General features: G+C 39.3%; 1 protein-coding gene and 1 pseudogene across 2 annotated transcripts in view; both read left to right on the top strand.

The window, feature by feature from the left end:
• Positions 1 to 17,403, top strand: part of EHHADH (enoyl-CoA hydratase and 3-hydroxyacyl CoA dehydrogenase) — a 57,614-nt gene extending 40,211 nt beyond the window's left edge. For both annotated transcript variants that reach the window (XM_060099250.1, XM_060099251.1), the window contains 2 exons: positions 2,845 to 3,186; positions 14,593 to 17,403. In XM_060099250.1, the coding sequence (XP_059955233.1) occupies positions 2,845 to 3,186; positions 14,593 to 15,854 (1,604 nt within the window). In that variant the 3' untranslated portion in view covers positions 15,855 to 17,403. The remainder of the gene's footprint in view (positions 1 to 2,844; positions 3,187 to 14,592) is intronic.
• LOC132490736 (serine/arginine-rich splicing factor 3-like) lies at positions 6,759 to 8,196 on the top strand (annotated as a pseudogene).
• Positions 17,404 to 26,116: the final 8,713 nt, after the last annotated feature.

Raw genomic sequence — 26,116 nt, 5'->3', positions numbered from 1 at the left:
ATTTAGTTAGTTAGTTTTGGCTGCGTTGGGTCTTCATTGCTGCGTGCAGTCTTTCGCTAGTTGCAGTGAGCAGGGACTACTCTTTGTTGCGGTGCTTGGGCTTCTCACTGCAGTGGTTTCTCTTGTCGCAGAGCATGGGCTCTAGGCACGCGGGCTTCAGTAGTTGTGGCACGTGGGCTTCAGAAGTTGTGGCACGCAGGCTCCAGTAGCTGTGGCACGTGGGCTCAGTAGTTGTGGCTCTCGGGCTCTAGAGCGCAGGGTCATTAGTTGTGGCTCACGGGCTTAGTTGCTCTGCAGCATGTGGGATCTTCCTGGACCACGGCTGGAACCTGTGTCCCCTGCATTGGCAGGTGGATTCTTAACCACTGCGCCACCAGGGAAGTCCAGTTTGATCCTTTTTATTGCTGAATAGTATTTCATTGTATGGCTATACCACATTTTCTTTATCCATTCATCAGTTGGATATTCACATTGCTTTTGGTTTTGAGCTACTATGAATAATGCTGCAGTGAGTATTCACATACAGGTTTTATATGTTTTCATTTCTCTTGGGTGAATTCCTAGGAGTGAAATTTCTGGGTCGAACAGTAAGTTTATGTTTATCTTTTTAAGAAACTGCCAAACTGTTTTTCAAAGTGAATGTACTGTTTTACATTCTCACAAGCAATGTACGAGGGTTCCAGGTACTCCACATCACCGCCAACATTTTGTGTCATGTCTTTTTGATGATAGTCCTTCTAATGGGTCTGTGTTGGTTATCTATAGTTGCATAACAAATTATCCCAAAATTTATTTGCTTAAAATCAAACAATTACTATCTTACAGTTTCTGTGGAATCTGGGTGTGGTTAGCTAGGCCCTCTGGTTTAGGGTTTCACAAAAGACTACATTCAAGGTATTGCGGGGGGAGCTGTATCTACCTGGAGGCTTGACTGGGGAGCGATCTGCTTGCAAGCTCACTCAAGTGGCTGTTAGTGGAATTCATTTCCTCTTGGTCTGTTGAACTGAAGGCCTCGGTTCCTCACTGGCTGTTGGCTGAAAGCCTCCTTCAGTTCTTTGCCTCATGGGCTTCACTGGAGGGCAGCTCACCCATGGTAGCTTGTTTCCCTCAGAGTGAGCAAGTGAGAGAGCAAGAGTCTTTTTGTCATTTAATCTTAGAAACGACATCCCATTACTTAGAGGCTGCCTACCACATTCATTGTGGTTTTAATTTGCATTTCCCTAATGACTAATGATGCTGAACATTTTTTCACTGCTTACTAGCTGTTTGTATATGCTCTTTGGTGAAATATCCACTCAAGTTTTTACCCAGTTTAAAATTGAGTTGTTTGCCTTCTTATTATTGAGTCATAAGAGGTCTTTATATACTCTGGATACAAATACTTAATTAGATATTCTGTATGCAAATTGTATTCATCTTCTACTGCTTGATAACAAATTACCACAAGCTCAGCAGTTTTAACAACACAAATAAATTACTTAGTGATCTATAGGTCAGAAGTCTGGTAGGGGTCTCACTGGACTAAACCCAGGTGTCAGCAGCTGCACTCCTTATTGAACGCTGTAAGGGAGAATCTGTTTACTGCTCACTCGGGTTGTTGGCAGAATTCAGTACTTGTGTTGTAGGACCAAGGTCTCCATGTTTTCTCTGGTTGTAAACTGATGGCCATTCCTAGCTTCTTAGAGGTCACTGCATTCCTTGGCTCTTGGCCCCCTTCCACCATGTTCAAAGCCAGATTGTCATCCATGGAGCCAGTCCTTCCTGTGTTGCATCTCTCTGACTCTTCCTCTCTCACTCCAGCTGGGAAAGGCTCTCCTCTTTTAAGCATTCGTGTAATTAGATTGGGCCCACCTGGATAATACACGTTAATCTTCACATTTCAAGGTCTTTAACCTTAATCACTTCTGCAGAGTCTCTTTGCCATGTAAGGTAATATATTCATAGGTTCTGGGGATTAGGAAGTAGACATTTGAGGAGGGTGTTATTTTGCCTACTACACAAATATTTTCTCCCGGTCTATAGTTTATCATTTCATTTCATTTCATTTGCTTAATTGTGTTCTCTGAAGTACAAAAGTCTTTAATTTTGATGAAATCCAACTTATTGATTTTTTTCTTTCATGGATTGTGCTAAGAATACCTTGCCTAACCAAAGGTCATAAAGATTTTTCTTTTTAAAAATTTTTATAGTTTTAGCTCTTCAATTTAGATTTATGATCCATTTTGAATTAATTTTTATATATGGTGCTAGGTAAGGATCTAAGTTTGTTTGTTTGTTTGTTTCATGTGGATATCCAGTTGTCCTCAGCATCTCCTTTCTCTCATTAAATTGTTTTGGCACCTGTGTTGAAAATCAATTGGCAATGATTATAAGGATTTATTTTTTGAACTCTCAATTCTCTCCATTGATTTGTATCTCTATCCTTGTGCTGATATTACACTGTCTCCTTTTCTAGGTATTTTAAAGTTTTTGTTACTGTTAAGAGTGAAGTTAAAATTATTTTGAACCTAAAATATTATTAACTCAGAACAATTTTCCTTAAGCTCACTGGCAGATTAATATAGTTAATCTATCATAATATTATCTTGGCCTTGAAGTAAAAAGAAAGTGTAACTTTTATGCCTCAATTAGGTAACTGGAAATTGCTTTGAATCTATTAAATTCTATCTAATGGGACTAAGTTGCAAAGATGTCAGGGATTTTGGTATTAGTGTTACATTAAATATCTTGATGAATAGTATTTAATTTCATATTTTGAATTTGAACAACTTATTATTATCATTATATACACATATTCCCTTGGTATAAGTAACATTTCCAAATTTTCTTTCTTATTTCTTTCAGATCAATCTCTAGAATCTCGTAGAATCTACAACAAGCCGATCCAGAGCTTGTCCAACATGGACACCATTTTCAGTGAAGCCCTTCTGAAGATGCAGAAGCAGCACCCTGGGTGCCTTTCTCAGGAGACTTCCATCCGTGCAGTCCAGGCCGCTGTCCAGTATCCCTATGAGGTGGGCATCAAGAAGGAAGAGGAGCTGTATGTGTACCTTCAAAGATCAGGGCAGGCTAGAGCCCTGCAATATTCTTTCTTGGCGGAGAGGACCACAAATAAGTGGTCCACTCCCTCTGGAGCATCCTGGAAAACAGCACTGGCACAGCCCATCTCTTCTGTTGGCATTCTCGGTAAGAACATGGGTAATGTCACTCCCCAAATCTGCACATGTAAAGTATTACCATTTGCTTAGGGCCACCAGGTGCCAGGCTCTTTGCTAAACATATCACTTGTTTTACCTAACTTAATTTTCACTCCAGCCCATGAACTATCTTTACTTTATATGTGAGGCCTAGAAACACTAACCTTCTCAACAGCGAGCTAATGAAACCCAAGTCATCTAATGTAGGTCTGTCTGATTCCAGACTCTGGGCATTTTTTAACTCATTTCTACCTCTTCCATGTCTCTCATTCCTGGATTTCCCAACAATGATTATTAATATGTTGCACATTTCAAAGTGTGTTCTGTCACTCCTATAGCTAGGGATTTGGAATGAAGGCTATATCTTTCTGGTCCTTGCATCCATTCACTTCTCCTGGTTCAAAACCACTATCCTCAAATTCATTTGAACTCTGAAATAGTGGCTTCCCTACTTTTTTCCCCTAGAAAATTTCTCAAACAAAATGTCTTCTTTCCTCAGAAGCTAGCTCTCTGATTGCCTTCTTCAGGCCACTTTCCTAAACTTCCCTTTCTCTTAGTCTTGGCCCAAGAATGGTCTTGGGTAGATTCCAAACCTTCCGAAATAGTAAGTGAAATGTTATATGTATTAGCTTGTATACAGTCTTCTGGGGGAGGAGGTCCAAAGTTTACTAAAAGCATCAACTTTCTTAACCCTCACCCAGCTCTCTAACACCAACCCAGCTTGGAGGGGAAGAGCCCTCTCTACATCTTCTTAGTCTGTTGTGGTTTCAGTCAAGTTTGGGAATAAAATAGTGTGTCTTTAACGTAAACACACTGTGCTCCTCTAGCAGTGACTCTGTTCACTTGTGATTTTTTAAGGAGATGGATAAATAGTGTGACAAAGAACCATGAGTATCCCTTTTTTATACTCTTTCAGCAACATCAGTATTTATTCCCAGTTATGTACTTACCTGTTTCTTCTTCCTTGTATTCCTTCAAGCCAAGAATAATTAATAATAGTAAAAGTTTTAAGTTTATCAGTATCATGTTTGTCAACCATCGTTTGAGAATTTCCCTATTTCCTTATTGTGAGCTTTTTAAAAATACTTCAGGTTTGTGTCTAACATGGAATGTTTAAAAGTTTAAGGTTGTTTTTTTTTAAGTATATCCCACATTGTTCTGAAAAATATTTGAAGAAGCATTTAAACTGTGTAGAAGACAATGTGGATAAAAATAAAGTGAGAGAGTTCGTCATTTCCCCCTTCTTCATGTTTATCCACATCCCGCTCTGCACTTCTTCTTTGTGACACAGCCTCCCGCTGCACCCTGTGTCCTCTGGAACACGCCCACAGCCTCATCTGGTTTACTAATGGCTCCCCCTCTGTCTCCTGCCTGAAACCTGGCTTACCCTGGGCACCTGCTTCTACTGCAGCCCTGTCAAGAGAATGCTGTTGCTTCTCCCACACTCCATGGACCTCACTGTCACTTCCCAGTTCCCCTCTCAGACCATTACCCCTTTCAGGACACTCTCCTCTGTGATCCTGCCATCCAGTCGTATCACTTTATCCCTCCTCATTACTGTCAGTACTCCCCTGCTTTGCCCTCATTTTAGTACCTGGCTCACAGTTATCCTCTGTGGCCCAAATCCTGCTGCCATCTGGTTGTCTTCATCCTCTGTGTGAATAATTCAGCCCTGAATAACCCAGCCCTGTTGCTTCTGGGTTCCTTCACCCCCTCAGATCCAGTGACGCTCACCTCACTTCACTTCTGTGACCCACACTTATGGCTTCACTGTAGGTCTTGTCTTTACCCTCAATATTTCTCCACCTGTGAAATGAGAAATCTCACTTTTTCACTACAACCTTGTATTTTCCCACATCCCTTTCTCGGTTATTCTAACTAGCACATGTGTTACTTGATCAGCTCCTCCTATCTTTACTTTCTTCTCTATTCAGTTTCATTTCCAGTCATAACTTTAGCTACTCTCTTACCAATTGTCCTCAAATGCCACGACTCATCCTTTCATTATGCCCCCTGGCAAAACCCCAGCCCTCATGAGCCCAACTTTGTACTTCCATGAGCCTATGTTCTCAGATCAGGCTGGTGCAAACTGCAAGTTCACATTCTCCCACCTCGCCTGTCAGAAGGGGAGAAGACTGCAGTTGACCAAACACTGCAGAACCAGTAGTCAAAGCATCCCTTATCCTGTATTTACTTCTCTGAGTAGAAGAGGTTCTTGACTAGATTTAATTCCATAGCAGTTAAAGGCAGTGATTTGGTACAGGAGCAGGACTCCTGGTCCCTGTCTGTGTGTGTTTAATGAGGAAAAATTAAGAAACTAAATTCAATGTAAATGCAGTATATACCTATGAAAACATAATTACCAACAGTGAAAAGTTTGGTCTTTCAGCCCTTTGTTGTTGAGAACTATGAGACCACAAGGTTGTGAAAAGAGAAGTTAGTAGCTAAGAACTTTTTGAAAGAAATAGATACTGTTTTCATGTATATTTTGTTTCAGTGATTAAATGAAAAGTATCAGTTTATAGAACTGAAGAAGATCTAAAATTATAGCTAAGACACTTCTAAAAAACCTTAGTCTGGCCCACTTTGTGGTTTGGATTATGAGTTGTTTGGAGCCCCAGTGGTCCTTCAGCAGACCTGCTCTGAGAGGTGAGCGCCGAGGAGTTCTGCTCCAACTTCACCAGGTGGCCTTCCTTCCCCACTGTGTCCCGTGCTGAGATATCACCTGCATGACATTATACTTTACAAAGCACTTTCACATAAACTTTTCATTAGTCCTTATTGTCCCTGTGAGTTTATAATCTCTACATGGTAGGAATTTTCAGCTTGGGACTGAAAGCTAGGAGGCCAGGGTTTTGAACCCCCAACTCTACCTCCTGTTTACCCAGGCCAAAGTTTAGGATACAAGCTGCTACAACAGTGAGAGCTATCCAGTCTTCTTGTTACTGAGTGAAATGCAGATGCTTAGTAAATTTGGAAACCTAAATGTTTTAAATAATTTAATATATATATATATTGTATTAAATAATTTAATACAATTTAAAAATTAAATATATTCCAGAGAAACTAAATCAGTGATTTCTTATTATTGATAACATTCTTTATTCAAAACCAATTGCCACAGGGGATTAAGAGGCACAAATTACTATGTATAAAATAAATAAGCTACAAGGATATATTGTACAGCACAGGTAATATAGCCAATATTTTATAATAACTTTAAATCCAGTATAATCTATAAAAATTTTGAATCACTATGTTGTACACCTAAAACTAAAGAATATTGTAAATCAACTAAACTTCAATTGAAAAAAAAAGAAACAATCCCCAAAGCTAGTCATTGTGAAGTGTAGAAGAGTTATATATACATGTCTTTCACGAAACATCCACAGTGGGTTGGTTAGGTAACAGGTAACCTGCTGCTGTAACAAATAACAATCTCAGTGGCTTAGCACAATAAAGATCATTTTCCTCCTCACTCCGCAGTAATTCTACAACCAGGTTCTTTCCAAGTAGCGGCTCTGCCATCCTCCTGGATAAGGGTCAGCAAACTTTTTCTGTAAAGTTCCAGATAGTAAATGTTTTAGACTTTTGGGGCCATATGGTCTCTTTTGCAACTACTCACCTCTGCTATTGAGGACAAAAACAGCCATAGAGCAATTTCGTGGACGATGGGTGTGCGAGAGCATCTGAAGGTGCCAGGCGGGAGGGAACCGGGAAGACCCAGCTGAGGGTGTGTGGATTTGAGCCTTCGCATTTCTAACCCGAGATCTTGAAATGCATCATGATTCCTGTCTGCTGGACTGTAAAGTTCATGTAGGTAATCTTGGAAAGAATGGTAACAAGGCTGAATTGGAACGAGCTTTTGGCTATTATGGACCACTCCGAAGTGTGTGGGTTGCTAGAAACCCTCCCGGCTTTGCTTTTGTTGAATTTGAAGATCCCGAGATGCAGCTGATGCTGTCTAAGAACTAGATGAGAGAACACTATGTGGCCGCCGAGTAAGAGTGGAATTGTCGAATGGTGAAAAGAGAAGTCGAAATCATGGGCTGCCTCTTTCTTGGGGTCATCGCCCTCGGGATGATTATTGGAGGAGGAGTCCTCCACCTCGCCACACATCTCCAAGACGGAGAAGCTTCTCCCGCAGCCGGAGCAGGTCCCTTTCTAGAGACAGGAGAAGAGAGAGATCACTGTCCCAGGAGAGAAATCACAAGCCGTCCCGATCTTTCTCTAGGTCTCATAGCCGATCTAGGTCAAATGAAAGGAAATAGAAGACCAGTTTGCAAGAGGGAGTGGTGTACAGGAAATAACTTCATTTGACAGGAGTATGTACAGAAAATTCAAGTTTTGTTTGAGACTTCATAAGTTTGGTGCATTTTTTAAATGTTTTAGCTGTTCACATTTGTTTGTCCCTTGGAACAGTGACACATAAAGATGTAATTCTCTACGGTTTGAAATGGATCATATGAGGCATGTAATATCAAGAATTGTTACTTTACAATGTTCCCTTATGCAAAATTGAATTTGCTTTGAATTTTTAGTCTTGCATAGACTGATAATAAACCTCTAACTCCTGTTCAGCTAAAGTGTGATGTTTAATATTATGGAAACAAAACTGGCAAAAATTGAAAAGACTTTCTGTAGCTGGGATATGCAGCTGTAGTTAAGCAAGCAGTCTTTAAAAGCTGCTGTGAACACAAGCCAGCAGGTAAAAATTAAAACTGCACCATTAAACTAGATTAGAGGTTTAAAAATTCCACTAGTCTTCACCCCGGACAAGACGTTGTCCAGTGGGTTTAGAATCTAAGAAGTTTCAAGAAAGTTAGTTTACCTTTGCTTTAGGTCATAAGTTCCTTCTGTGATTGCTGTGTATGAATACATAGCTCTTTGTAATATTATTTGGAAATTTGAGACTATTCAATATACCAATGTCCTGCTAGTTTAAGGGTACATTGTAGAGCTGAACTTTGAGTTACCGTACAAGATTTTTTTTTTCATGCTGTCATTTGTAATATGTTTTGTGAGAATCCTTGAGATTAAAGTTTTGGTTACAAATTGTTGTTTAACCTGAAAGCCTGTTTTTCCTTGCAAAACTAAAATCTGAGCTTGGTACCAATCAAGTCCAGGTATAACATTCCTATTGGAAGCCATACTTACATTTTCTTGTAAAGTGCTTTTGAAAATAAAATATTAACATAATTGTGTAATAGTTGAACCCACTATTACCATAGTTCTTGTCCCATAGAAGTCAGTTGGTTACACAAATCTTATTTTGTAAGAAACACAATTTGAGGCTTTTGAAATGAAGGGAATTTTTGGTTGTCTACTTAAGTGATGATACATTTTTAGGAGTAGAAGCCAGTTCAAAGTCCATGATATTCAGTGACCAGCATTTTAAAGTATAGCCACCTGATACATTATAATCCAAAGTTGCTGGTAAAAAAACAAACAAACAAAAAGCAAAAAAAAAAAAAAAACACTTTAGCACAAAGTAGAACTTTAAACGTTCCACAAAGCTTTAAAAATTGCTTCCATTTTATATAATTTGAGGTGTTGCATGGAAATTCTAAATTGATCCATCATGATGTGAAATTCACTATCTGGTTCAAATGTAACAGTGCATAATTGAATATGGAGGCATGCATAACCTTCTTCTTAGAAATCTAGAGGAGTTGTAATTTCAAATTTTTGTGCAATTAGATTAAATCATAATGCAACAGTCTCTTGGCTTAGTTTCCTTAAATGTGCTATTTAAAGATAGTTTTGGATTATGTTGTACTGACTTTCTTTAATGTAAAAGATGTCATTGTATTAATCTATAAGGATGTTTTATAAGATACAGATCCTAAACAAATTATTTCCAGTGGTCCTTCTTCACCTTTCATGCACATATCAAGGGAGGAAAGTCCTGGGTGTCACAGGGGCAGAACTGGTGTCAGTGGAGTTCAGTATGAGCCTTGTTACAGAAGACACTTTTAAGACTGCCTATTGATTTACTGGGAACTCGGGCTTTGGGCCTTTTGTCTTTCAGCATTTCATAGGTTAAAACCTTTGTTAGGATCAAGCAAGGCAAGATAGCTAAGAATTCATGGAAGTAATATGGTACATCAATATTACACTGCTCTTATAAATCTACATGGGCATTTTTGGCAGTATACAACTTGCAGAGTCTTAAATTGGAAGGGTTTCTGTAAAAAGGATAGTGGATTATAGCTATAATGTGGCTAATACAGACCTGATATAAAATTAACCTCTGGGATTTAACCTTAGGGTCCAAATTTGCAATCACTTTAACCAGAAACCCTAGCACAATTTTATGGCTTGTTAAAAATATGGAAGATAGAAATCATTAAAATCTTACATTCTACATTTAAATTGTGGCTATTAAAAAGTTCAGTTACTGTGATTTCTGAAATTAACAAGTCCCGTTGGCCAGTTTTGTCTTGCATTCTCAGTTGAATATGATACTGAAAGCAGTCACAGAGACTTTGACTTGTGGTGTAATGATTACAGGTGTTCACTAGAGGTCGCTATTAATAATACTTGGTGCTAATTTAAGGAACATATCTAAGGATTATAGTTGGTTTTTATGCTTTCAAGAATAGTTAATATTCTATGGTTCTCGGTTCATTGTGGGTTACTTCTGACCTCCATGTCTTAAGCAGAAAGGTAAATACAAAGATAAATTAGCCAGAGAAATTTTAATTTTATGAGATGTGGATACATTTTACCTACTGTTTCTATGCTTTTGTACAGTTCCTTAAAAGGTCATGTGATCAGTAGATGGCATCACCACATTTTTAGACTCACCCATGTCTGGATGGAAAGTCCTGGTCGCTTTTTACTGTAGAGTTATGATTTATATTCTTGCAGTGCTTCTTTTTAGGAATGGTGTTTTCCAGGCCTACTGACTCATTTTTCCATCCCTGGTTATATAAGAACCACTGGTTTAGTACTTTGTTTTCGTGTACTTTTATTTTCAGAATCCCCAGCATGATTTGGTTATCAGACCTGGTTGGTGGTAATATCTTCTGGTTTTATATTTTTGTACTAGACTGTTGCCTTCTGGTTTTCCTTTTTTTTTTTTTTTTGAGAACATGAAAGATTTTTATAATTAAAGTAGCTGAAGAAAAAAAAACAGCCATAGACAATACAAAAACAAATCAGTGTGACTGATTCCAGTAAAACTTTATTTATGGACACTAAAATTTGAATTTGATATAATTTTCCTATGTCACAAAATATTCTTATCCTTTCATTTTCAGCTATTTAAAATGTAAAAATATTCTTAGCTCACCAGCAGTACAAAAGCAGGCAGTGGGCTGGATGCAACCTGCAGGCCAACATCTGCTCTAGGGTCTCCTCCAAAGCCTCAGAGTTGTTCTCTGCATCTTCTATACCCAGGTGGTAATGAAGGATTTTTGGGAGATTTTAGGGGCCAGTCGTGATCCCACACCACCCTCTTCCCCATTCCTTTGACCAGAATTAGTTACAGGCCCTACCAGGATACCAGAGGTCTAGAAAGTACAGGCTTCTATGTGCCCAGGAAGAAAATGAAATGGTGTGGGAAAGAAATAGCAACATCTTTGCCATCAAATAATTTTTCTACATTTTCCATCCTTCTTGCCTTTTTTTTTTTTTTTGCAGTACATGGGCCTCTCACTGTTATGGCCTCTCCCGTTGCGGAGCACAGGCTCCGGACGCGCAGGCTCAGCGGCCATGGCTCACGGGCCCAGCCGCTCCGCGGCACGTGGGATCCTCCTGGACCGGGGCACGAACCCATGTCCCCTGCATCGGCAGGTGGACTCTCAGCCACCGCGCCACCAGGGAAGCCCCCTTCTTGCCTTTTTAAAAAATATTTCTCATTTTTCTTTTCCCTTCCCCAGCTGGGTGGTTCAACTTCTCCAATTTCACTGTTTTAGTTTGATCTTTCTTTAAATATTTCTTCAAATATCTTTATCTTGAAGTTTTTCTTGACTCATCCAACCAAAAATAATCTCTTTCCTTTGAATCACCAAAGAAATTTGAACTTCTCTCATCACTTACTTTACCTTTAAGCGTAGATATTTATGAACTTTTTTCTTTCCCACCACTAGATTATAAGTTCCTTGAGGGTTGGTACTACTCATATTTTTAATAACAGTTTTATTGAGGTGAAACATATATCATAAAATTCACCCATTTAAAGAGTACAATTCAACATAAAATGCTGCAGCTGCTGAAAAAAAGTATGGCAATCCCTCCAAAAATTAAAAATAGAATTACCATATGATTCAGCAATTCCACTTCTGGGTATATCACAAAGAATTGAAGCAGGGACTCAAACGGGTATTTGTATAATCATGTCCATAGTAGAATTATTCACAATAGTGGACTAATGGTGGAAGCAACCCAAATGTCCATTAACAGATGAATGAATAAACAAAATGTGGTACATATATATATTCAAAGGGATGTTATTCAGTCTTAAAAGGTGGGAAATTCTGATACACGCTACAACATGAATAAACCTGGAGGCTATTCTACTAAGAGAAATAAGCTAGTCACAAAAGGACAACTACTATTTGATTTCACTTATATGAGGCACCTAGAGTAGTCAAAATTATAAAGATAGAAAGTAGAATGATGGTTGCCAGGGGCTGGGGAGAGGGCAAAATGGGGAGTTACTGTTTAATGAGTACAGAGTTTCAGTTTTGCAAGATGAAAAGCATTCTGGAGATGGATGGTGGTGCTGGTTGTACAACTCTGTGAATGTACTTAATGCCCCTGAACTGTACACTTAGAAATGGTTATGATGTTAAGTTTTATGTTATATATATTTTACCACAATTAAAACATTTTTAAAATACATAGTAACAATGTCACCAAAAAAAAAAGAGTACACTTAAGTGGTTTTTAGATATTCATAAAGTTGTGTAGCCATTGCCACAAAAAATTTTGGAACATTTCCATCACTTTAAAAAGAAACTCTGTACCCATTTGCAGTTATTCCTCATTGCCCATCCTCCCAGCTCCTGGCAACTACTAATCTACTTTCTGTCTCTATGGAGGCTCCTATTCTGGACATGTCATATAAATGGAATCATATAACAAGTAAACTTTTGCATCCAACTTCTTTAACTTAGCATAATGTTTTTTAAGCCTCATCCATGTTATAGGATGTACCATTTAGTTTTACGGCTGAGTAATATTCCACTGGAGAGACATACCACCTTTTGTTTATCCATGTTGATAGACATTTGGCTTGTTTCTTCTTTTTGGCTATCTTGAATAATGCTGCTATGAACATCTATGTACAAGTTTTGTGTGGATGTATGTCTTCATTTCTCTTGGGTTATGTATATACCTACCTACCTACCTACCTAGGAGTGGAATTGCTGGATCGTGTGGTAACTCCACGTTTAACATTTTGAGGAACTTCCAGCTTGTTTTCTGCTGCAACAGCACCATTTTACAAGTTGCCAGCAGTGAATCAGGGTATCAATTTCTCCACATCCTCACTAGAACTTGTTATTGTCTGTCTTTTTAAATTATAGCTATCCTAATGGGTATGAAGTGGTAGCTCATTGTGGTTTTGATCTGCATTTCCATAGTGACTAATGATGTTAGGCATCTCTTCATACGCTTATTGGCCATTTGTATATCTTCTTTGGAGAAATGTTTAATTGATCCTTTGCCTAATTTTATTTTATTTTTAAAAAATTTTTATTGGAGTATAGTTGATTTACAATGTTGTGTTAGTTTCAGGTGTACAGCAAAGTGAGTCTTATACATATACATATATCCACTCTTTTTTAGATTCTTTTCCCATATAGACCATTATAGAGTATTGAGTAGAGCTCCCTGTGCTATACAGTAGGTCCTTATTAGTTATCTATTTTATATATAGTAGTGTGTTTATATCAATCCTAATCTTTCAATTTATCCCTCCCCCCACTTACCCCCTGGTAACCATAAGTTTGTATTCTACACCTGTAACTCTTTCTGTTTTGTAGATACGTTCATTTGTACCCTTTTCTTAGATTCCACATGTAAGTGATATCATATGATATCTGTCTGACTTACTTCACTCAGTATGAGAATCTCTAGGTCCATTCATGTTGCTGCAGATTCCTTTGCCTAATTTTAAATTGAGCTGTCTTTCTATTGTTGAGTTTGAGTTCTTTATATATTCTGATACAAGTACCTTATCAGATATATGATTTGAAAATATTTTCCCCTATTCTATGGTTTTTTTTTTCACTTTCTTTATTGTGTCCTTCAAAGCACAAAAGTTTTTAATTTTGATAATGTCCAATTTATCAATTTTTTTTCTTTTATAGCTTATGCTCTTGGTGTTATTTCTAAGAAACTATTGCCTAATCCAAGGTCATGAAGATTTACTCATAAGAGTTTTACAGTTTTAGCTCTTACTTCGGTCTTTGATCCACTTTGAGTGATCCACTTTGATCTACTTTTGTATATGGTGTGAGGTAGAAGTTCAACAAAATTCTTTTGCATATGGATATCAGTTGTCCCAGCACCTTTGTTGAAAAAGACTATTCTTTCCCCATTGGATTATATTGGCACCCTTGTCAAAAATTGAGTTTCCATAAATGTATGAGTTTATTTCAGGACTCTCAATTCTATCTCATTGATCTATATGTCTATCCTTATTCCAGTATCACACTGTCTTGAACACTGTAGATTTGTCAAAAGTTTTGAAATTAGAAAGAGTTTGTTCTTTTTTTTTTTTCTATATTGTTTTGGTTATTCTGGATTTCTTGTATTTCTATATGACTTGTAGGATCAGCTTGTTAATTTCTGCAAAAAAAAGTTGGATTTTTCCTAGTGATTGCACTGGATCTGCAGAGTGATTTGGGTAATATTGCCATCTTAACAATGTTAAGTCTTTTGATCCACGAACATGGGATGTCTTTCCATTTATTTAGGTTTTATTTAATTTCTTTCAAAAATGTTCTTTTGTTATTAGTGTACAAGTCTTACAATTCTTCCTTAAATTTATTCTGAAGTATTTTATTCTTTTTAATGCTATTATAAGTGGAATTGTTTTCTTAATTTCATATTCAGATTATTCATTGCTAGTATATATAAATAAAATTGATTTTTGTATATTGCTCTTGTATCCTGCAACCTTGCTGAACTTGTTTATTATTTCTAATTGTGTGTGTGTGTGTGTGTGTGTGTGTGTGTTTGTGTGTGAATCCTACTTACTGTTATACCTTCTGGAACACTTAATACAGTGCCTACCCTTAACTAGTATTCAATCCATTTGTAGTCCTTGAATTTGTATCTTTGAATGACACATTTCCACAGAAGCCTTCCACTCACTGAGTAATTTCTCAGTTTCCAATACCATTGAATCATTCTTTTTCTCCTTCACTCTTATCTGCAGGCTTGGGAACAATGGGCCGAGGCATTGCCATATCTTTTGCAATGGCCAAAATCCCTGTGATTGCTGTAGAATCAGACAAGAAGCAGCTAGAGACTGCAAACAGGATAATAACCTCCATCTTAGAAAAGGAAGTGTCCAAAATGCAGCAGAGTGGCCACCCTTGGTCAGGACCAAAACCCAGGTTAACTACATCTATAAAAGAGCTTAGTGGTGTAGATTTAGTCATTGAAGCAGTATTTGAGGAAATGAACCTGAAGAAAGAAGTCTTTGCTGAACTGTCAGCTGTGTGCAAGCCAGAAGCATTTTTGTGCACCAATACTTCAGCCCTGGACATTGATGAGATTGCTTCTTCCAGTGATCGTCCTCACTTGGTCATTGGCACCCACTTCTTCTCACCAGCTCACATCATGAAGTTGTTAGAGGTTATTCCCAGCCAATACTCTTCCCCCACTACCATTGCCACTATTATGAATTTATCAAAAAAGATTAAAAAAATTGGAGTAGTTGTAGGCAATTGTTTTGGATTTGTTGGGAATCGAATGTTGAAGCCTTATTATAATCAGACATATTTCTTATTGGAAGAAGGCTGTAAACCAGAGGAGATAGATCAGGTGCTGGAAGAGTTTGGTTTCAAAATGGGACCTTTTAGAGTGTCTGATCTTGCTGGGTTGGATGTAGGTTGGAAATCCCGAAAAGGGCAAGGTCTTACTGGACCTACATTGCCTCCAGGAACTCCTTCCCGAAAGCGAGGCAGCTGGAGATATTGCCCAATTCCTGATATGCTCTGTGAATCAGGACGATTTGGCCAGAAGACAGGTGAGGGTTGGTATCTTTATGATAAGCCATTGGGTAGGATTCACAAACCTAATCCCTGGCTTTCCAAATTTCTGACACAGTACAGAGAAACCTATCACATTGAACCACGTATCATTAGCCGGGATGAGATCCTCGAGCGCTGCTTATATTCACTCATCAATGAAGCATTCCGCATCTTGGGAGAAGGGATGGCAGCTACCCCAGAGCACATTGATGTGGTCTATTTACATGGGTATGGATGGCCAAGGCACAGGGGTGGGCCCATGTTCTATGCTTCCACAGTTGGGTTGCCCACAGTGGTAGAGAAGTTGCAGAAATATCACAGGCAGAATCCTGATATTCCCCAACTGGAGCCTTGTGACTATCTGAAAAAACTGGCTTCCCAGGGAAACCCTCCTCTGAAAGAGTGGCAAAGCTTGGCAGGACCCCGCAGCAGTAAATTGTGATTCAGCCTTTCAGGTTTTGCCTCATATGCTGGCATCAGGTAATGCTCACTGAATTTCAGTGAAACTAAATCCAAAGATCCAAAGTAAGCTTGCTCTGAAATGCAAAGCAAAAGAAGTAATTGGCCAGGTAAAACTCTTCTTTGGGTCTTCTGTCTGATGAAGATTCTAATGGGTCAGATCTTTAGGAATGTGCTTCCTATGCCTGGGAATCTGTCCCTATCAGATAAATTATTTCAATCTCAGTGAATAAACTTATGCTAACACCATAATAACTAAGAAAAAAGCCTCAGGAATAAGTTGAGGTTCCCAAGTTCTTTGATCATTGGAGAAATATGTCATTAATTATTCACTGATAAATGTATAAATTCATTTTGAGCCCTTTCAACCTCACACACATAGCACTGATAGGAAATCTTATGGACCCTTCATTCAACAGACACTCATCATGCACCCCTGAGCATTTTGTACAGCACTTGACAGACCTAGAGTCCAGAGGGGCATTAATACAGCAAGGAAGCCTATGATAAATTTCACTTCAGTCTCGGAGATGGAGTGAAGATGGTTGGCAGGGTAGAGTCAGCAGTGAGGATCTCTATGAGTGAGCTTGGAAAGCTGCCCAGGGAGAGGCAGAGGCAGTAGTTAGAGGCAGAGTATCAATGGCAGAACAATGTTGAAGTTTAGGCAGAACACAATTGGGAGTTGGTGAGGAAACCACATACTTCAGACCAGAATGCGGAGGTCAGGGTAGCTTGGCAAGTCATGCTCAATATAACACTTCTGTCCAAGGCCCATGTGCACAGTTGTCCTTGCTGCTTGCAAGAGGCTCAGTAACATTTTATGATAATTTCCTCAAGACCACCAGATGTCCACATCCTGGTCTTTATTTACTCTTCTAGCCAAACAGAAGTAATGGAAAGTAGTTAAGTTGTTGACTTTTAGTGTAAGAAGAGATCTCAGGGATCTAATCTCCTCTAATTCTGTGATAAAGTCATGATGCATTTCCCGGTCATGATATGCCTTTGTGATGTTGGGTATGAAATCTTAGCAAGTCTAAAATTACTGTAAAACAAATTTTGTTTAATTTTGTTATAAGTACTCTTTTTACTTTTCGCCTTGTATGATTAAATGTTGAGGGGCTAGTCAACACAAAAACTTGTACACAAATGTTTATAGCAGAATTATTCATAATAGCCCCACATTGGAAACAACCCAAATGTCCATCAACTGATGAATGGATAAATAAAATGTAGAATAGCCATATAATAGGATATTATTTAGTCATAAAAAGAAATGAAGTGCTAATACATGCTACAACATGATGAACCTTGAAAATATTATGCTAAGTGAAAAAATAGGCAAATCTATTGAGATAGAAAGCAGATTACAGCTTGCCTAAGGCTGGAATGATTGGGGGTGGGGAATAGCGAGTGGTTGCTAATGAGTACAAGGTTTCTTTCTGGGTTGATGAAAATGTTCTGAAATTATTGTGGTGATGGTTGCATAACTCTGTAAATCTGCTAAAAATCATTGACTTGTATACCTTAAATGTGTGAACTGTATGGTATGTGAATTATATCTTAATGCAGTTAATAAATAAGTAAACAAACAAACAAATGGGCTTAGGTTACTGTCCTTCAGGATGATGTAAATGAACTGTTTTTTTTACAATATTTTCACCAGTGAACCCAAACAAAATTACCAAAAGTTCTGATAGAGAAATCTTGAAGGAATATAGCATAAGTTTTCCATTGTAAAAAACAAACCAAAAACACTTCTAGAGTGTGCTTTGAGTTGTAGTTCAATTTAGAATAATTTTTGAGATGTGTATTGCTGGATTTTATTTAAATTGGTCCTTGAAATTAAAGACATCAATAGAAAAAAATTCCTGAAAATAGTAACTTGTGTAGTAATAGTAATAGTGTCTTAGTAAAATAGTAATAGTAAATAGTAAAAGTGTCTTAGTTTCAAATTAATTTAAACTTATTTCAAATTCATACACACATCAACTTTTTCTTCTTTAGACCTTGAGTAGATTTTGATATTGAGTTCTCTCTTTTTTTTTAGTTCTTAAAACTTATTTTCATCCTACATTCTCCCTTAGATTGGGGTTTTGAAACTAGAGTGCCTATGAATAGATTTTGAGTCAATAATCCCTGAAACTTTATGCTAACATTTGTGTGTATGTATCTGAGTGCATTGCTTAGAAAAGGTGCCATATCTTACATTGTATTCTCTGACATGTCTATGACCCAATAAATGTTAAGGACCAATACTTTATAAATTGATATAAAATGGGAAGAAGAAGCATGAGTTCAATTATCCTTATTTTGTGTCAAAGGAGACAAAACTGATTCAAACTGTTGCCTCTCACAAACAACAGTGGCTAATATGAAGAAACCTTTCCAGGATATCCCATCCCATTATTGAAAATGCACTTGCTTAAAGACTTATTTTGTTGTTGTTGTTGTTTTTGTTAATAATTTTAAAACTTTTTTTAAAAAACACCTTCTAAGTGACATGTTAAAAATATGTTCTAATGGTAATTGACTCTGACAAGAGCTACATATTAGAGGCACCCTTGAAGCTTTGACATAATACTCCAGCTTTAAAGATGAGACCAATGATGTTCCTTAAATCAGGAAAGCCACCGTGCAGCTGCAGTTGCTATCTACTTATTCATTTCCAGCAGGAACAGGTGTGCTCACAAGAAAGAAAATGTGGGATCCTAAACTCCCCTGATTAATGATGTGACAGAAATGTGCATGCAAATCATATTCCACAGCACTGTAGAAACCTGGAATTTCTAGGGTCTTACCCTTGTCTTTAAAATAGACACCTAGAAATTCAGAAATGTTGCAGATTCACTAGATTACCTGAACCCTCTTGGTAGCCATTGATGAAATTAGTATAAATCGAGTTCTCTGGACTATGTTTAAAAACAGCTTTCTTCAAGAACAGAATAGTCTTTGACTCTTTTTGGGACTGTCAATGCCACATGGTTATTTTGCCAGTTTACGTGTATTTTGAGATTAACAGACAAGTTACACTGCTTCCCTGCAGGACAGCAACATTACACAACTCTGAGGGACACCATTTATACCCTGCTCCAAGGGGCTGCCATTCACATAGAAATAATGTGAACAGTACCCTGTAGAGTTGTGCAACACCCAGTATTGTTTCCAGGGCACACCGTGTAGAGGTTTCAAGCCCCAAGACAGTTTCTTCTCTTTATTGCTGTAAGTATCTCTCTAAACAAAGTTGACAAAAGTAGAGGGAAAGTCTCCATTTAGATTGGTGTCTCCAGTGGACCAAATTTTTAGAAAAGATTACGTTTGACCCTTGAACAGCTCGGGTTTGAACTGTGCAGGTCCAATTACACATGGATTTTTTTCAATGGTAAATACTTTTGTACTACACCATCCACAGTTGATTGAATCTGCTGATACGGAGGAACCATAGATACTGAGGAACTGTGTATATGGAGAGCCCACTATAAATTATACGTGGATTTTTAGACTGGGAGAAGGGTCAATGCCCCTAACCCTAACCTTGTTCAAGGGTCAACTGTACGTCTTGTCTGTTCTTCTTAGTAATTTTTTTTCTAGCACCCTGAGAAAGAGGAACATGAGAGAGATGAACAGAGCTTTTAATTCTTGTCAAAGAATTCCAGGGTATTTTAATTGTAATATTTATTTGTTCTTTTTCACCAAACCTAAAATAGCCTAGCTGAGTGATGCCTGAAAGCATCTGATAAAGTGACAGGCACAGAGCTGATGCAATCAACCTTGTGCCCATCTTTCCACCTTCTCTGAGCACAGAAGCAGTTGCTAATTCTGGACATAATATGAGATCCTTAGGATGGGGTACAGCAAAACCTTCTCCAGGCAAATCATAAGTGCACTTGGATTCCTGAAGACCTCCAAGGCCTAAAGAATCGCTGATTTGTAAGTTTTAGCAGAGACTGTTGGCTGTCTACCAAAGTCTCTCTTCTTCTCTAGCAATAAACTTCTCAATTTTTAGCTGAGTATTTGGTTGTTCAGAATAAATAGTATTATTGTCAGCTTCTCTTGCATCCAGTTGTGAACATGTGACTGAGATCCAGACAATAGGATGTAAGTGGCAGTGTCACATGGCAGATTTTGGGAAACTACCTTAAGGATCAGATGATATGCATCCTTTTCCTGTTTCTTTTTTTTCCCCTTCCTCCATCTTGCTGCCTGGAATATAGATGTGAAGGCTGGAGGTCAACCCACTATACTGGACCACAAGGACAAAATTCCCTAGGGATAGCAGAAAGGAAGGCTGCAAAGAGCTTGGTCCCCCAAGACCTCATGGAGCAGAGTTGCTACTCTGCCTTCCAACAGTCATTTGTGTGAGAGAAAAATCAACTCCCATTATGGGTAAGACCCTGTTATTGTAGTTCTTTAATTCCTCACAGCTGACCCTAAGTAATGCAGGTGGGGTCCAAGAATGAGTGGGTTTTGTTTTGTTTTGTTTTTGTTTTTGTTTTTCTCAGTGCCATAGGTCATTCTGACACACTGGCAGCTTTGAGAATCTAATCTCATTAAACAGGATTTCTTGTTTTAAGAAAAACAATTTTTTGCCAGTGTGATGTGTTTTTCAACTTGATGTTGAATTGCTAATAAACTTGTATGTTATGTTTCACATATAATTGTTGTAGGCAATTCATGGAGACACCACCAAGAACCTGAACATAATTTAAAAACTAGACCACAAGGACAAAGGGATAGCAGAAAGGATTACATGACCTTAGTAGGAAACAGTCTCACAGGCATACTTAAACCTCAAGTTGACTCCTACCTGATTAGAGATGAAAACACTAACAAAGTATGTGCTATCAGAAGGAAAGATGGAAAGAGGAGTATTTCAAGAAGCAATGTCTCTCAGCACTGACCAAAAGGGAGGTGCTGGATCTGGGGTGCACAAACCTGCTCACTAGATCAGAGATCTCTAAAATGGGGTGCCCCTACCGAAGATGGTGTGAAAGATGATCCATAGAGGTGCAGACAGAAAATATTTAGAACTACTCTTGCTACTTATTCTTGTCTAAAAAATAAGAGTTAGGGCTTCCCTGGTGGCGCAGTGGTTGAGAGTCCGCCTGCCGATGTAGGGGACACGGGTTCGTGCCCTGGTCTGGGAGGGTCCTGCGTGCTGCGGAGCGGCTAGGCCCGTGAGCCATGGCTGCTGGGCCTGCACGTCTGGAGCCTGTGCTCCGCGGCGGGAGAGGCCACAGTGGTGAGAGGCCCGCATACCGCAAAAAAAAAAAAAAAAGATTAATCTTTATTAATATTTCCTGTAGATAAGAACACTGCTGTCCTCACCAGGTTATGTCTCAGACAGCCACGTCAGGAATGGAGTGTCGTGAGGGAAGAGGGCGAGTTCCAAAATGTAGAGAGTTTGACAGTGGCATCCTCCCTCTTACATTTGCTTTCAGCATATTGAGAAATATTGCAAATTATGTATGCTGGGCTAAGTGGATATTTAGACTAAATTATTTAATTTAGCTAAATTAACCCTAACAAAAGATTCCTTCAAAGAAAGTACCCTTAAAAATAATCTTTGAAAGAAAGAACAGTTGAAGATAACACAAATAATGCAAGCAAAGGAGTCAGATCAGGTAAGAAGTTGGCCAAAAAATTGAAATTATCAAGAAGATTATTAGAAATATTGACTTACAACCTACCATTCATGATGAAACCTGCCTGTCCTAAGTGTGTATTGTGTCTTATATTAGTGAATAGCAATATGAAACCATCACCTATGCAAAATGTTTTAATACATTGTTTATTTCATCACTATCTCATTCTTTATAAACTTCTATGTTATTGTGTTTAAAATGTACATATATGTCAATATAATAGTAAAAGTATATAATTTATAAACATCCTATTATTATGTATTAGAGATGTATACTCAAAATTTATGTGATGTGCTACCCAGATCCTCTTTTAGGAATGAAAATTTTATTCTCCGAGTTGGTAGGAGTGTTACCAGAAAATGGCCTTCTTTTGGGATTGCCTTGCTCAACGTCACAACTTCTTCCAAAAATAGCTTGTTGGGGGGGATGAATTGAGAGACTGGGATTGACATATATACACTATTGATACTATGTATAAAATAGATAACTAATGAGAACCTACTGTATAGCACAGGGAACTTTACTCAATGCTCTGCGGTAACCTAAGTGGGAAGGAAATCCAAAAAAGAGGGGAATATATGTATCCATATAGCTGATTCACTTTCCTGTGCAGTAGAAACTCACACAACATTGTAAAGCAACTATACTCCAATAAAAATTAATTTTAAAAAGTAGCTTGTAGGACTTCCCTGGTGGCGCAGTGGTTGAGAGTCCGCCTGCCAATGCAGGGGACATGGGTTCGTGCCCCGGTCCAGGAAGATCCCACATGCTACAGAGAGGCTAGGCCCGTGAGCCATGGCCGCTGAGCCTGCGCGTCCGGAGCCTGTGCTCTGCAACGGGAAAGGCCACAACAGTGAGATGCCTGCGTACCGCAAAAAAAAAAAAAGTAGCTTGTATTCAATGATTGCTCAACTCAGGAGTGTAAGCACCTGATCTTCTTGCCCCAACTCTGAAGGGCTGACATAGCTTGTGAGCTCTCAAGGACATTGGGCTGGGGCCTTCGTATCCAATAGCAGCTGAACTTCTCTCTCTGCTCATTCCTGCTTCCTCCCTTCTCCTTCACAGGTGTTAATCCCAAGAGCCCTCCCTAAACAATCTGCACACTCATCTCCATCTCAGAGTCAGCTTCCCAGGGAAACTGCAACACTGCAGGTACATGATTAAAGATGTTTGGAAACCATTGATCCATATGCTATCAACTCTTTTGTATTTGTGTAATAGACTTCTTCTGATTTCACATGTTATCAGTTTTTATAAACAGCTGTGTGTGCAAGAAAAGAATGTGCATTCTCTGTTTGATGAATCTAGGATGCTATTCTAAGTTCGAGCTTGCTAATTATGTTGGTCAAGTTTTCTCTGTAGCCCTGCTGATGCTTTATCTAAAGTCCTGCCTCCTCCTGTGATTGGGGTCAAATACCCAGCCAGTGGGGGGACGCCTTTCCTTGATACAAAAAGCCAGGACTGACTGAATGGGCACATATAGCTTTAAAATGATCTTACTGTGTTTCTGGCAGAAGCATTTCCCTTCTAGGAACCATGTCTTCTAGATCTCACGGTGTTAATTTCTGGTACAGGAAACAAAACTCTCCAAGTGGGTCACTGGCCGTGATGATAAATGGGGCCACTTCTACTTTCAGTCTTTGGTTCCTATAACCTTGTATTTTACCTGTTAGGGACATAGCACCATATAACAGTTGTTGATTCAGGATGTGAACTGCATCCTGGAGGATGGTACCCCATCCTCACAGGATATAATCTCCAAGCTGGAACCTCAGTAATACCTTCTGAGAGATATTCCATTATTCTATTAGGAAAGCTAGTAGCTTCTGGACGGTGTAGTATCTGATCGGAACAGGGAATCCATGGTCATATGCTTACCTCTGTACCACCTTTGTTTTAAAGCATGTCCTTTGGTCTGATGCAATATTATGTGAGTTCTTTTTATACTGGCTCAGATCCTCTTGAAGTCCTTGGAAAATGAAGCCCTGCAGTCAGGAAAAGAAAGCCCTGGAATATGTGTCAATTCCAGTCAGGATGAATCACTGACCTGCTGACTAAAGAGTATCGATGTAGTTGGCTTACCACCGAGTGGTTGGTTGGTCTCGCCATGACAACTTGCATCTGGGGCAAGTTGTACATTCAGCAATTAGATCAGCCCTGATGAGTGGACGTCCATTCTGTTGGGCTCGTGCATAGCTTCATCCCTACAACCAAGCCTTCTCTGTCATGGGCCACTTGTGCCAGCAGCACTAATGTGGGTAATGATAGTGGCCGGTTGATGTCCGCTAGCCTGGTCACTCTGTCTACTTGGTTGTTTAATTCATCTTCTGTGGTAGATGTTTCCTGGATGGAATTAACATGTCATGCACAGCTCTTCACACTTTGTGCCCACTCCCTTCAGTGCATCCCTCAATTCCCCAGTTTTTGCTGTCTCCTATCTTCCAATATTTCTCTTTCTGGTCCCTGACCAACCACCCAAGCCGTTGCCACTGCCCACTCAAGCCACCTCTCTGTCTTTTTTTTCCTTCTTCCACCACCTGCCATGGCAGTTCAGTATATCTACTTCACCATGTGTGTGCCATCACTTTCTCCAAGCCTCCAAGAGCCAACCTAGCACTGTGTTAGTAATATGTGTCCTAGAGCCTGCCTGGGCATTAAATCCTGTATCATGGAAAAGGTTTCCACATCAGTAAACTCACTCTGCCAAAGTTCATGTTCTGCCACTCTTGATCCAGCGCCCTCAGGATCCACTCCCAAACATAGTCTCCCAGCTTCTGCCAACACCTCTTGGCTGGATCCTATACCTCCTTGAGGATATAAACCCTTTCTTCCCTTAGTCTTAACACTCCCCTAAATGGGTTATTTTGTGACTTAACTCTAGTTATTGTTCTGATGCCCAGAAGGGGAGTTATTTCACGAGCTGAGTGTGTGTCTTGCGTAACAGAAGCCCTTGAATTGTCTTTGAGCAAGGGTGAAACACAAGTCTTTAGGAAGGAGGGGCTGGCCTCCTCTGCAGGCCCAAAGTATTCAGGGGAACTCAGAATTTGATATTTTCAAATTCACTGAACCAGATGTCCCCGTTGCCAGTCGCAGGGTCCCATTTCTTCTCAATCAAGGCCTTAACCTTGGCAAAGCAGAATTGCCATGAGAATTTACCCTTCTCTGAAACTCCATTTTCCTCATAATTAAATCCTGGGCCTGACCTCTGCTTTTTCTATCCTGTGACTACAGGAGATAAGTCTGTCTTATATGCTTCCAGGGAAGCCCTCTGAAATTCACAGTTTGTCTTAGATTGGTAGTTAATCACCTTCACACCTTTTATTGTATTCCTCCAGGACAGGAATAAAGTCCCCAGCAACAGCCCTCTGAATCCATTACAACTTTCTGTAACCTCTTAAAGGCCTGAAAAATGCCCTCATTACCTTTTATGGATATCCTATCCTAACTTCTCCACTGATGAAAGTTTTAACTTTTGTGCAGTTACAGCATGCTAGGCGCTTTCAATACTCCACTTACCACCAGATGACATTTTAGTTGCCAGTTGGTTGGTTTATAATCCAGCTCTAAAATCCCATTTCAGATTTTGCTTCCTAGGACCACTTCTGTTAGCAATTGGCATAGAGCAAGTTTCCCAGGAAAGAGATTCTGAAATAGAGATTTCCATGCAGAAAGTCTACTGGTAAGTGCTCTTGGGTATAACACCTGTAAGGGAGTGGAGAAAGCAAGAAGGAGCAAAAGGAGGAGTTGAACTGTGAGGCAGATGTAGCAGAAGCTTCGGCAGATCTTTGGGGAGCTCTGAGGCTCAGACAGCCCTTCAGAGATGTCCTGAATTGAGGCAGGGGGTTGGGCCTTTGTACTTTCACCTTTTTGGGTGTGGGTTGCCCCCAGGGAGGGAGGCATGGCCTTGGACAAGGCATCTACCTTCAGCCAAGGTGAATATCCTTGGGGGAACTCAGGTCCTTGGCTTCTCCCAGCAGCTGAGGGAATAAGTGCCTTGGTACTGAAAGGGGGGACCTGGACCGTGCACCACAGCATCCAGTACACAGCTTCTGCCTTGTAGACCTTCCATATCACTCTCCTCACACCTTGTCCCTGCTTTGGTCATTCACTACAAGAAGCCCCATACTCCCAGCCACCCCTCATCACCTGGACTCTCACCCCTATACAGCTCTGTATATCTCCTAATCTGATGCCTTGTCTTCCTCAGCTTTCTAAATTCTTCCCTTGAGTCCTCTAGAATTCACGATGTCCATCAGCAAAATCTCCTCTATTCTTATATGTTCTCTGAACATTCCTTCGTCTTTGTGGCCTAAATTCTTGAAGTCTTAAAGGGAGTCTCCAGTGAGTGGCTTCACCAGCCAGCTTCTGAATAATCGAGAAATAAAATAAAAAGTAATTGTGGGGGCCAAATATCACCTTTCTTATTGGTAGAGGCCAGATTGGAGGATGTGGGTTTAGTATATTAACCCTGTGGACTTGATAACTTTGCACCTGAGAAATAGACCACCCCACATAGTCAGCAGCACTGGCCCATACTTTTTTTTTTTCTGAAGCCCTCATTTATGTCATTTTAAATAATTCTTTATTGTATGTAAATTGTCTC

Source organism: Mesoplodon densirostris, chromosome 5, assembly GCF_025265405.1.
Source record: "Mesoplodon densirostris isolate mMesDen1 chromosome 5, mMesDen1 primary haplotype, whole genome shotgun sequence".
NCBI classification, from domain to species: Eukaryota; Metazoa; Chordata; class Mammalia; order Artiodactyla; family Ziphiidae; genus Mesoplodon; species Mesoplodon densirostris.
Note: the sequence above shows the minus strand (reverse complement) of the source record. Positions and strands in the feature narration are given on the sequence as shown.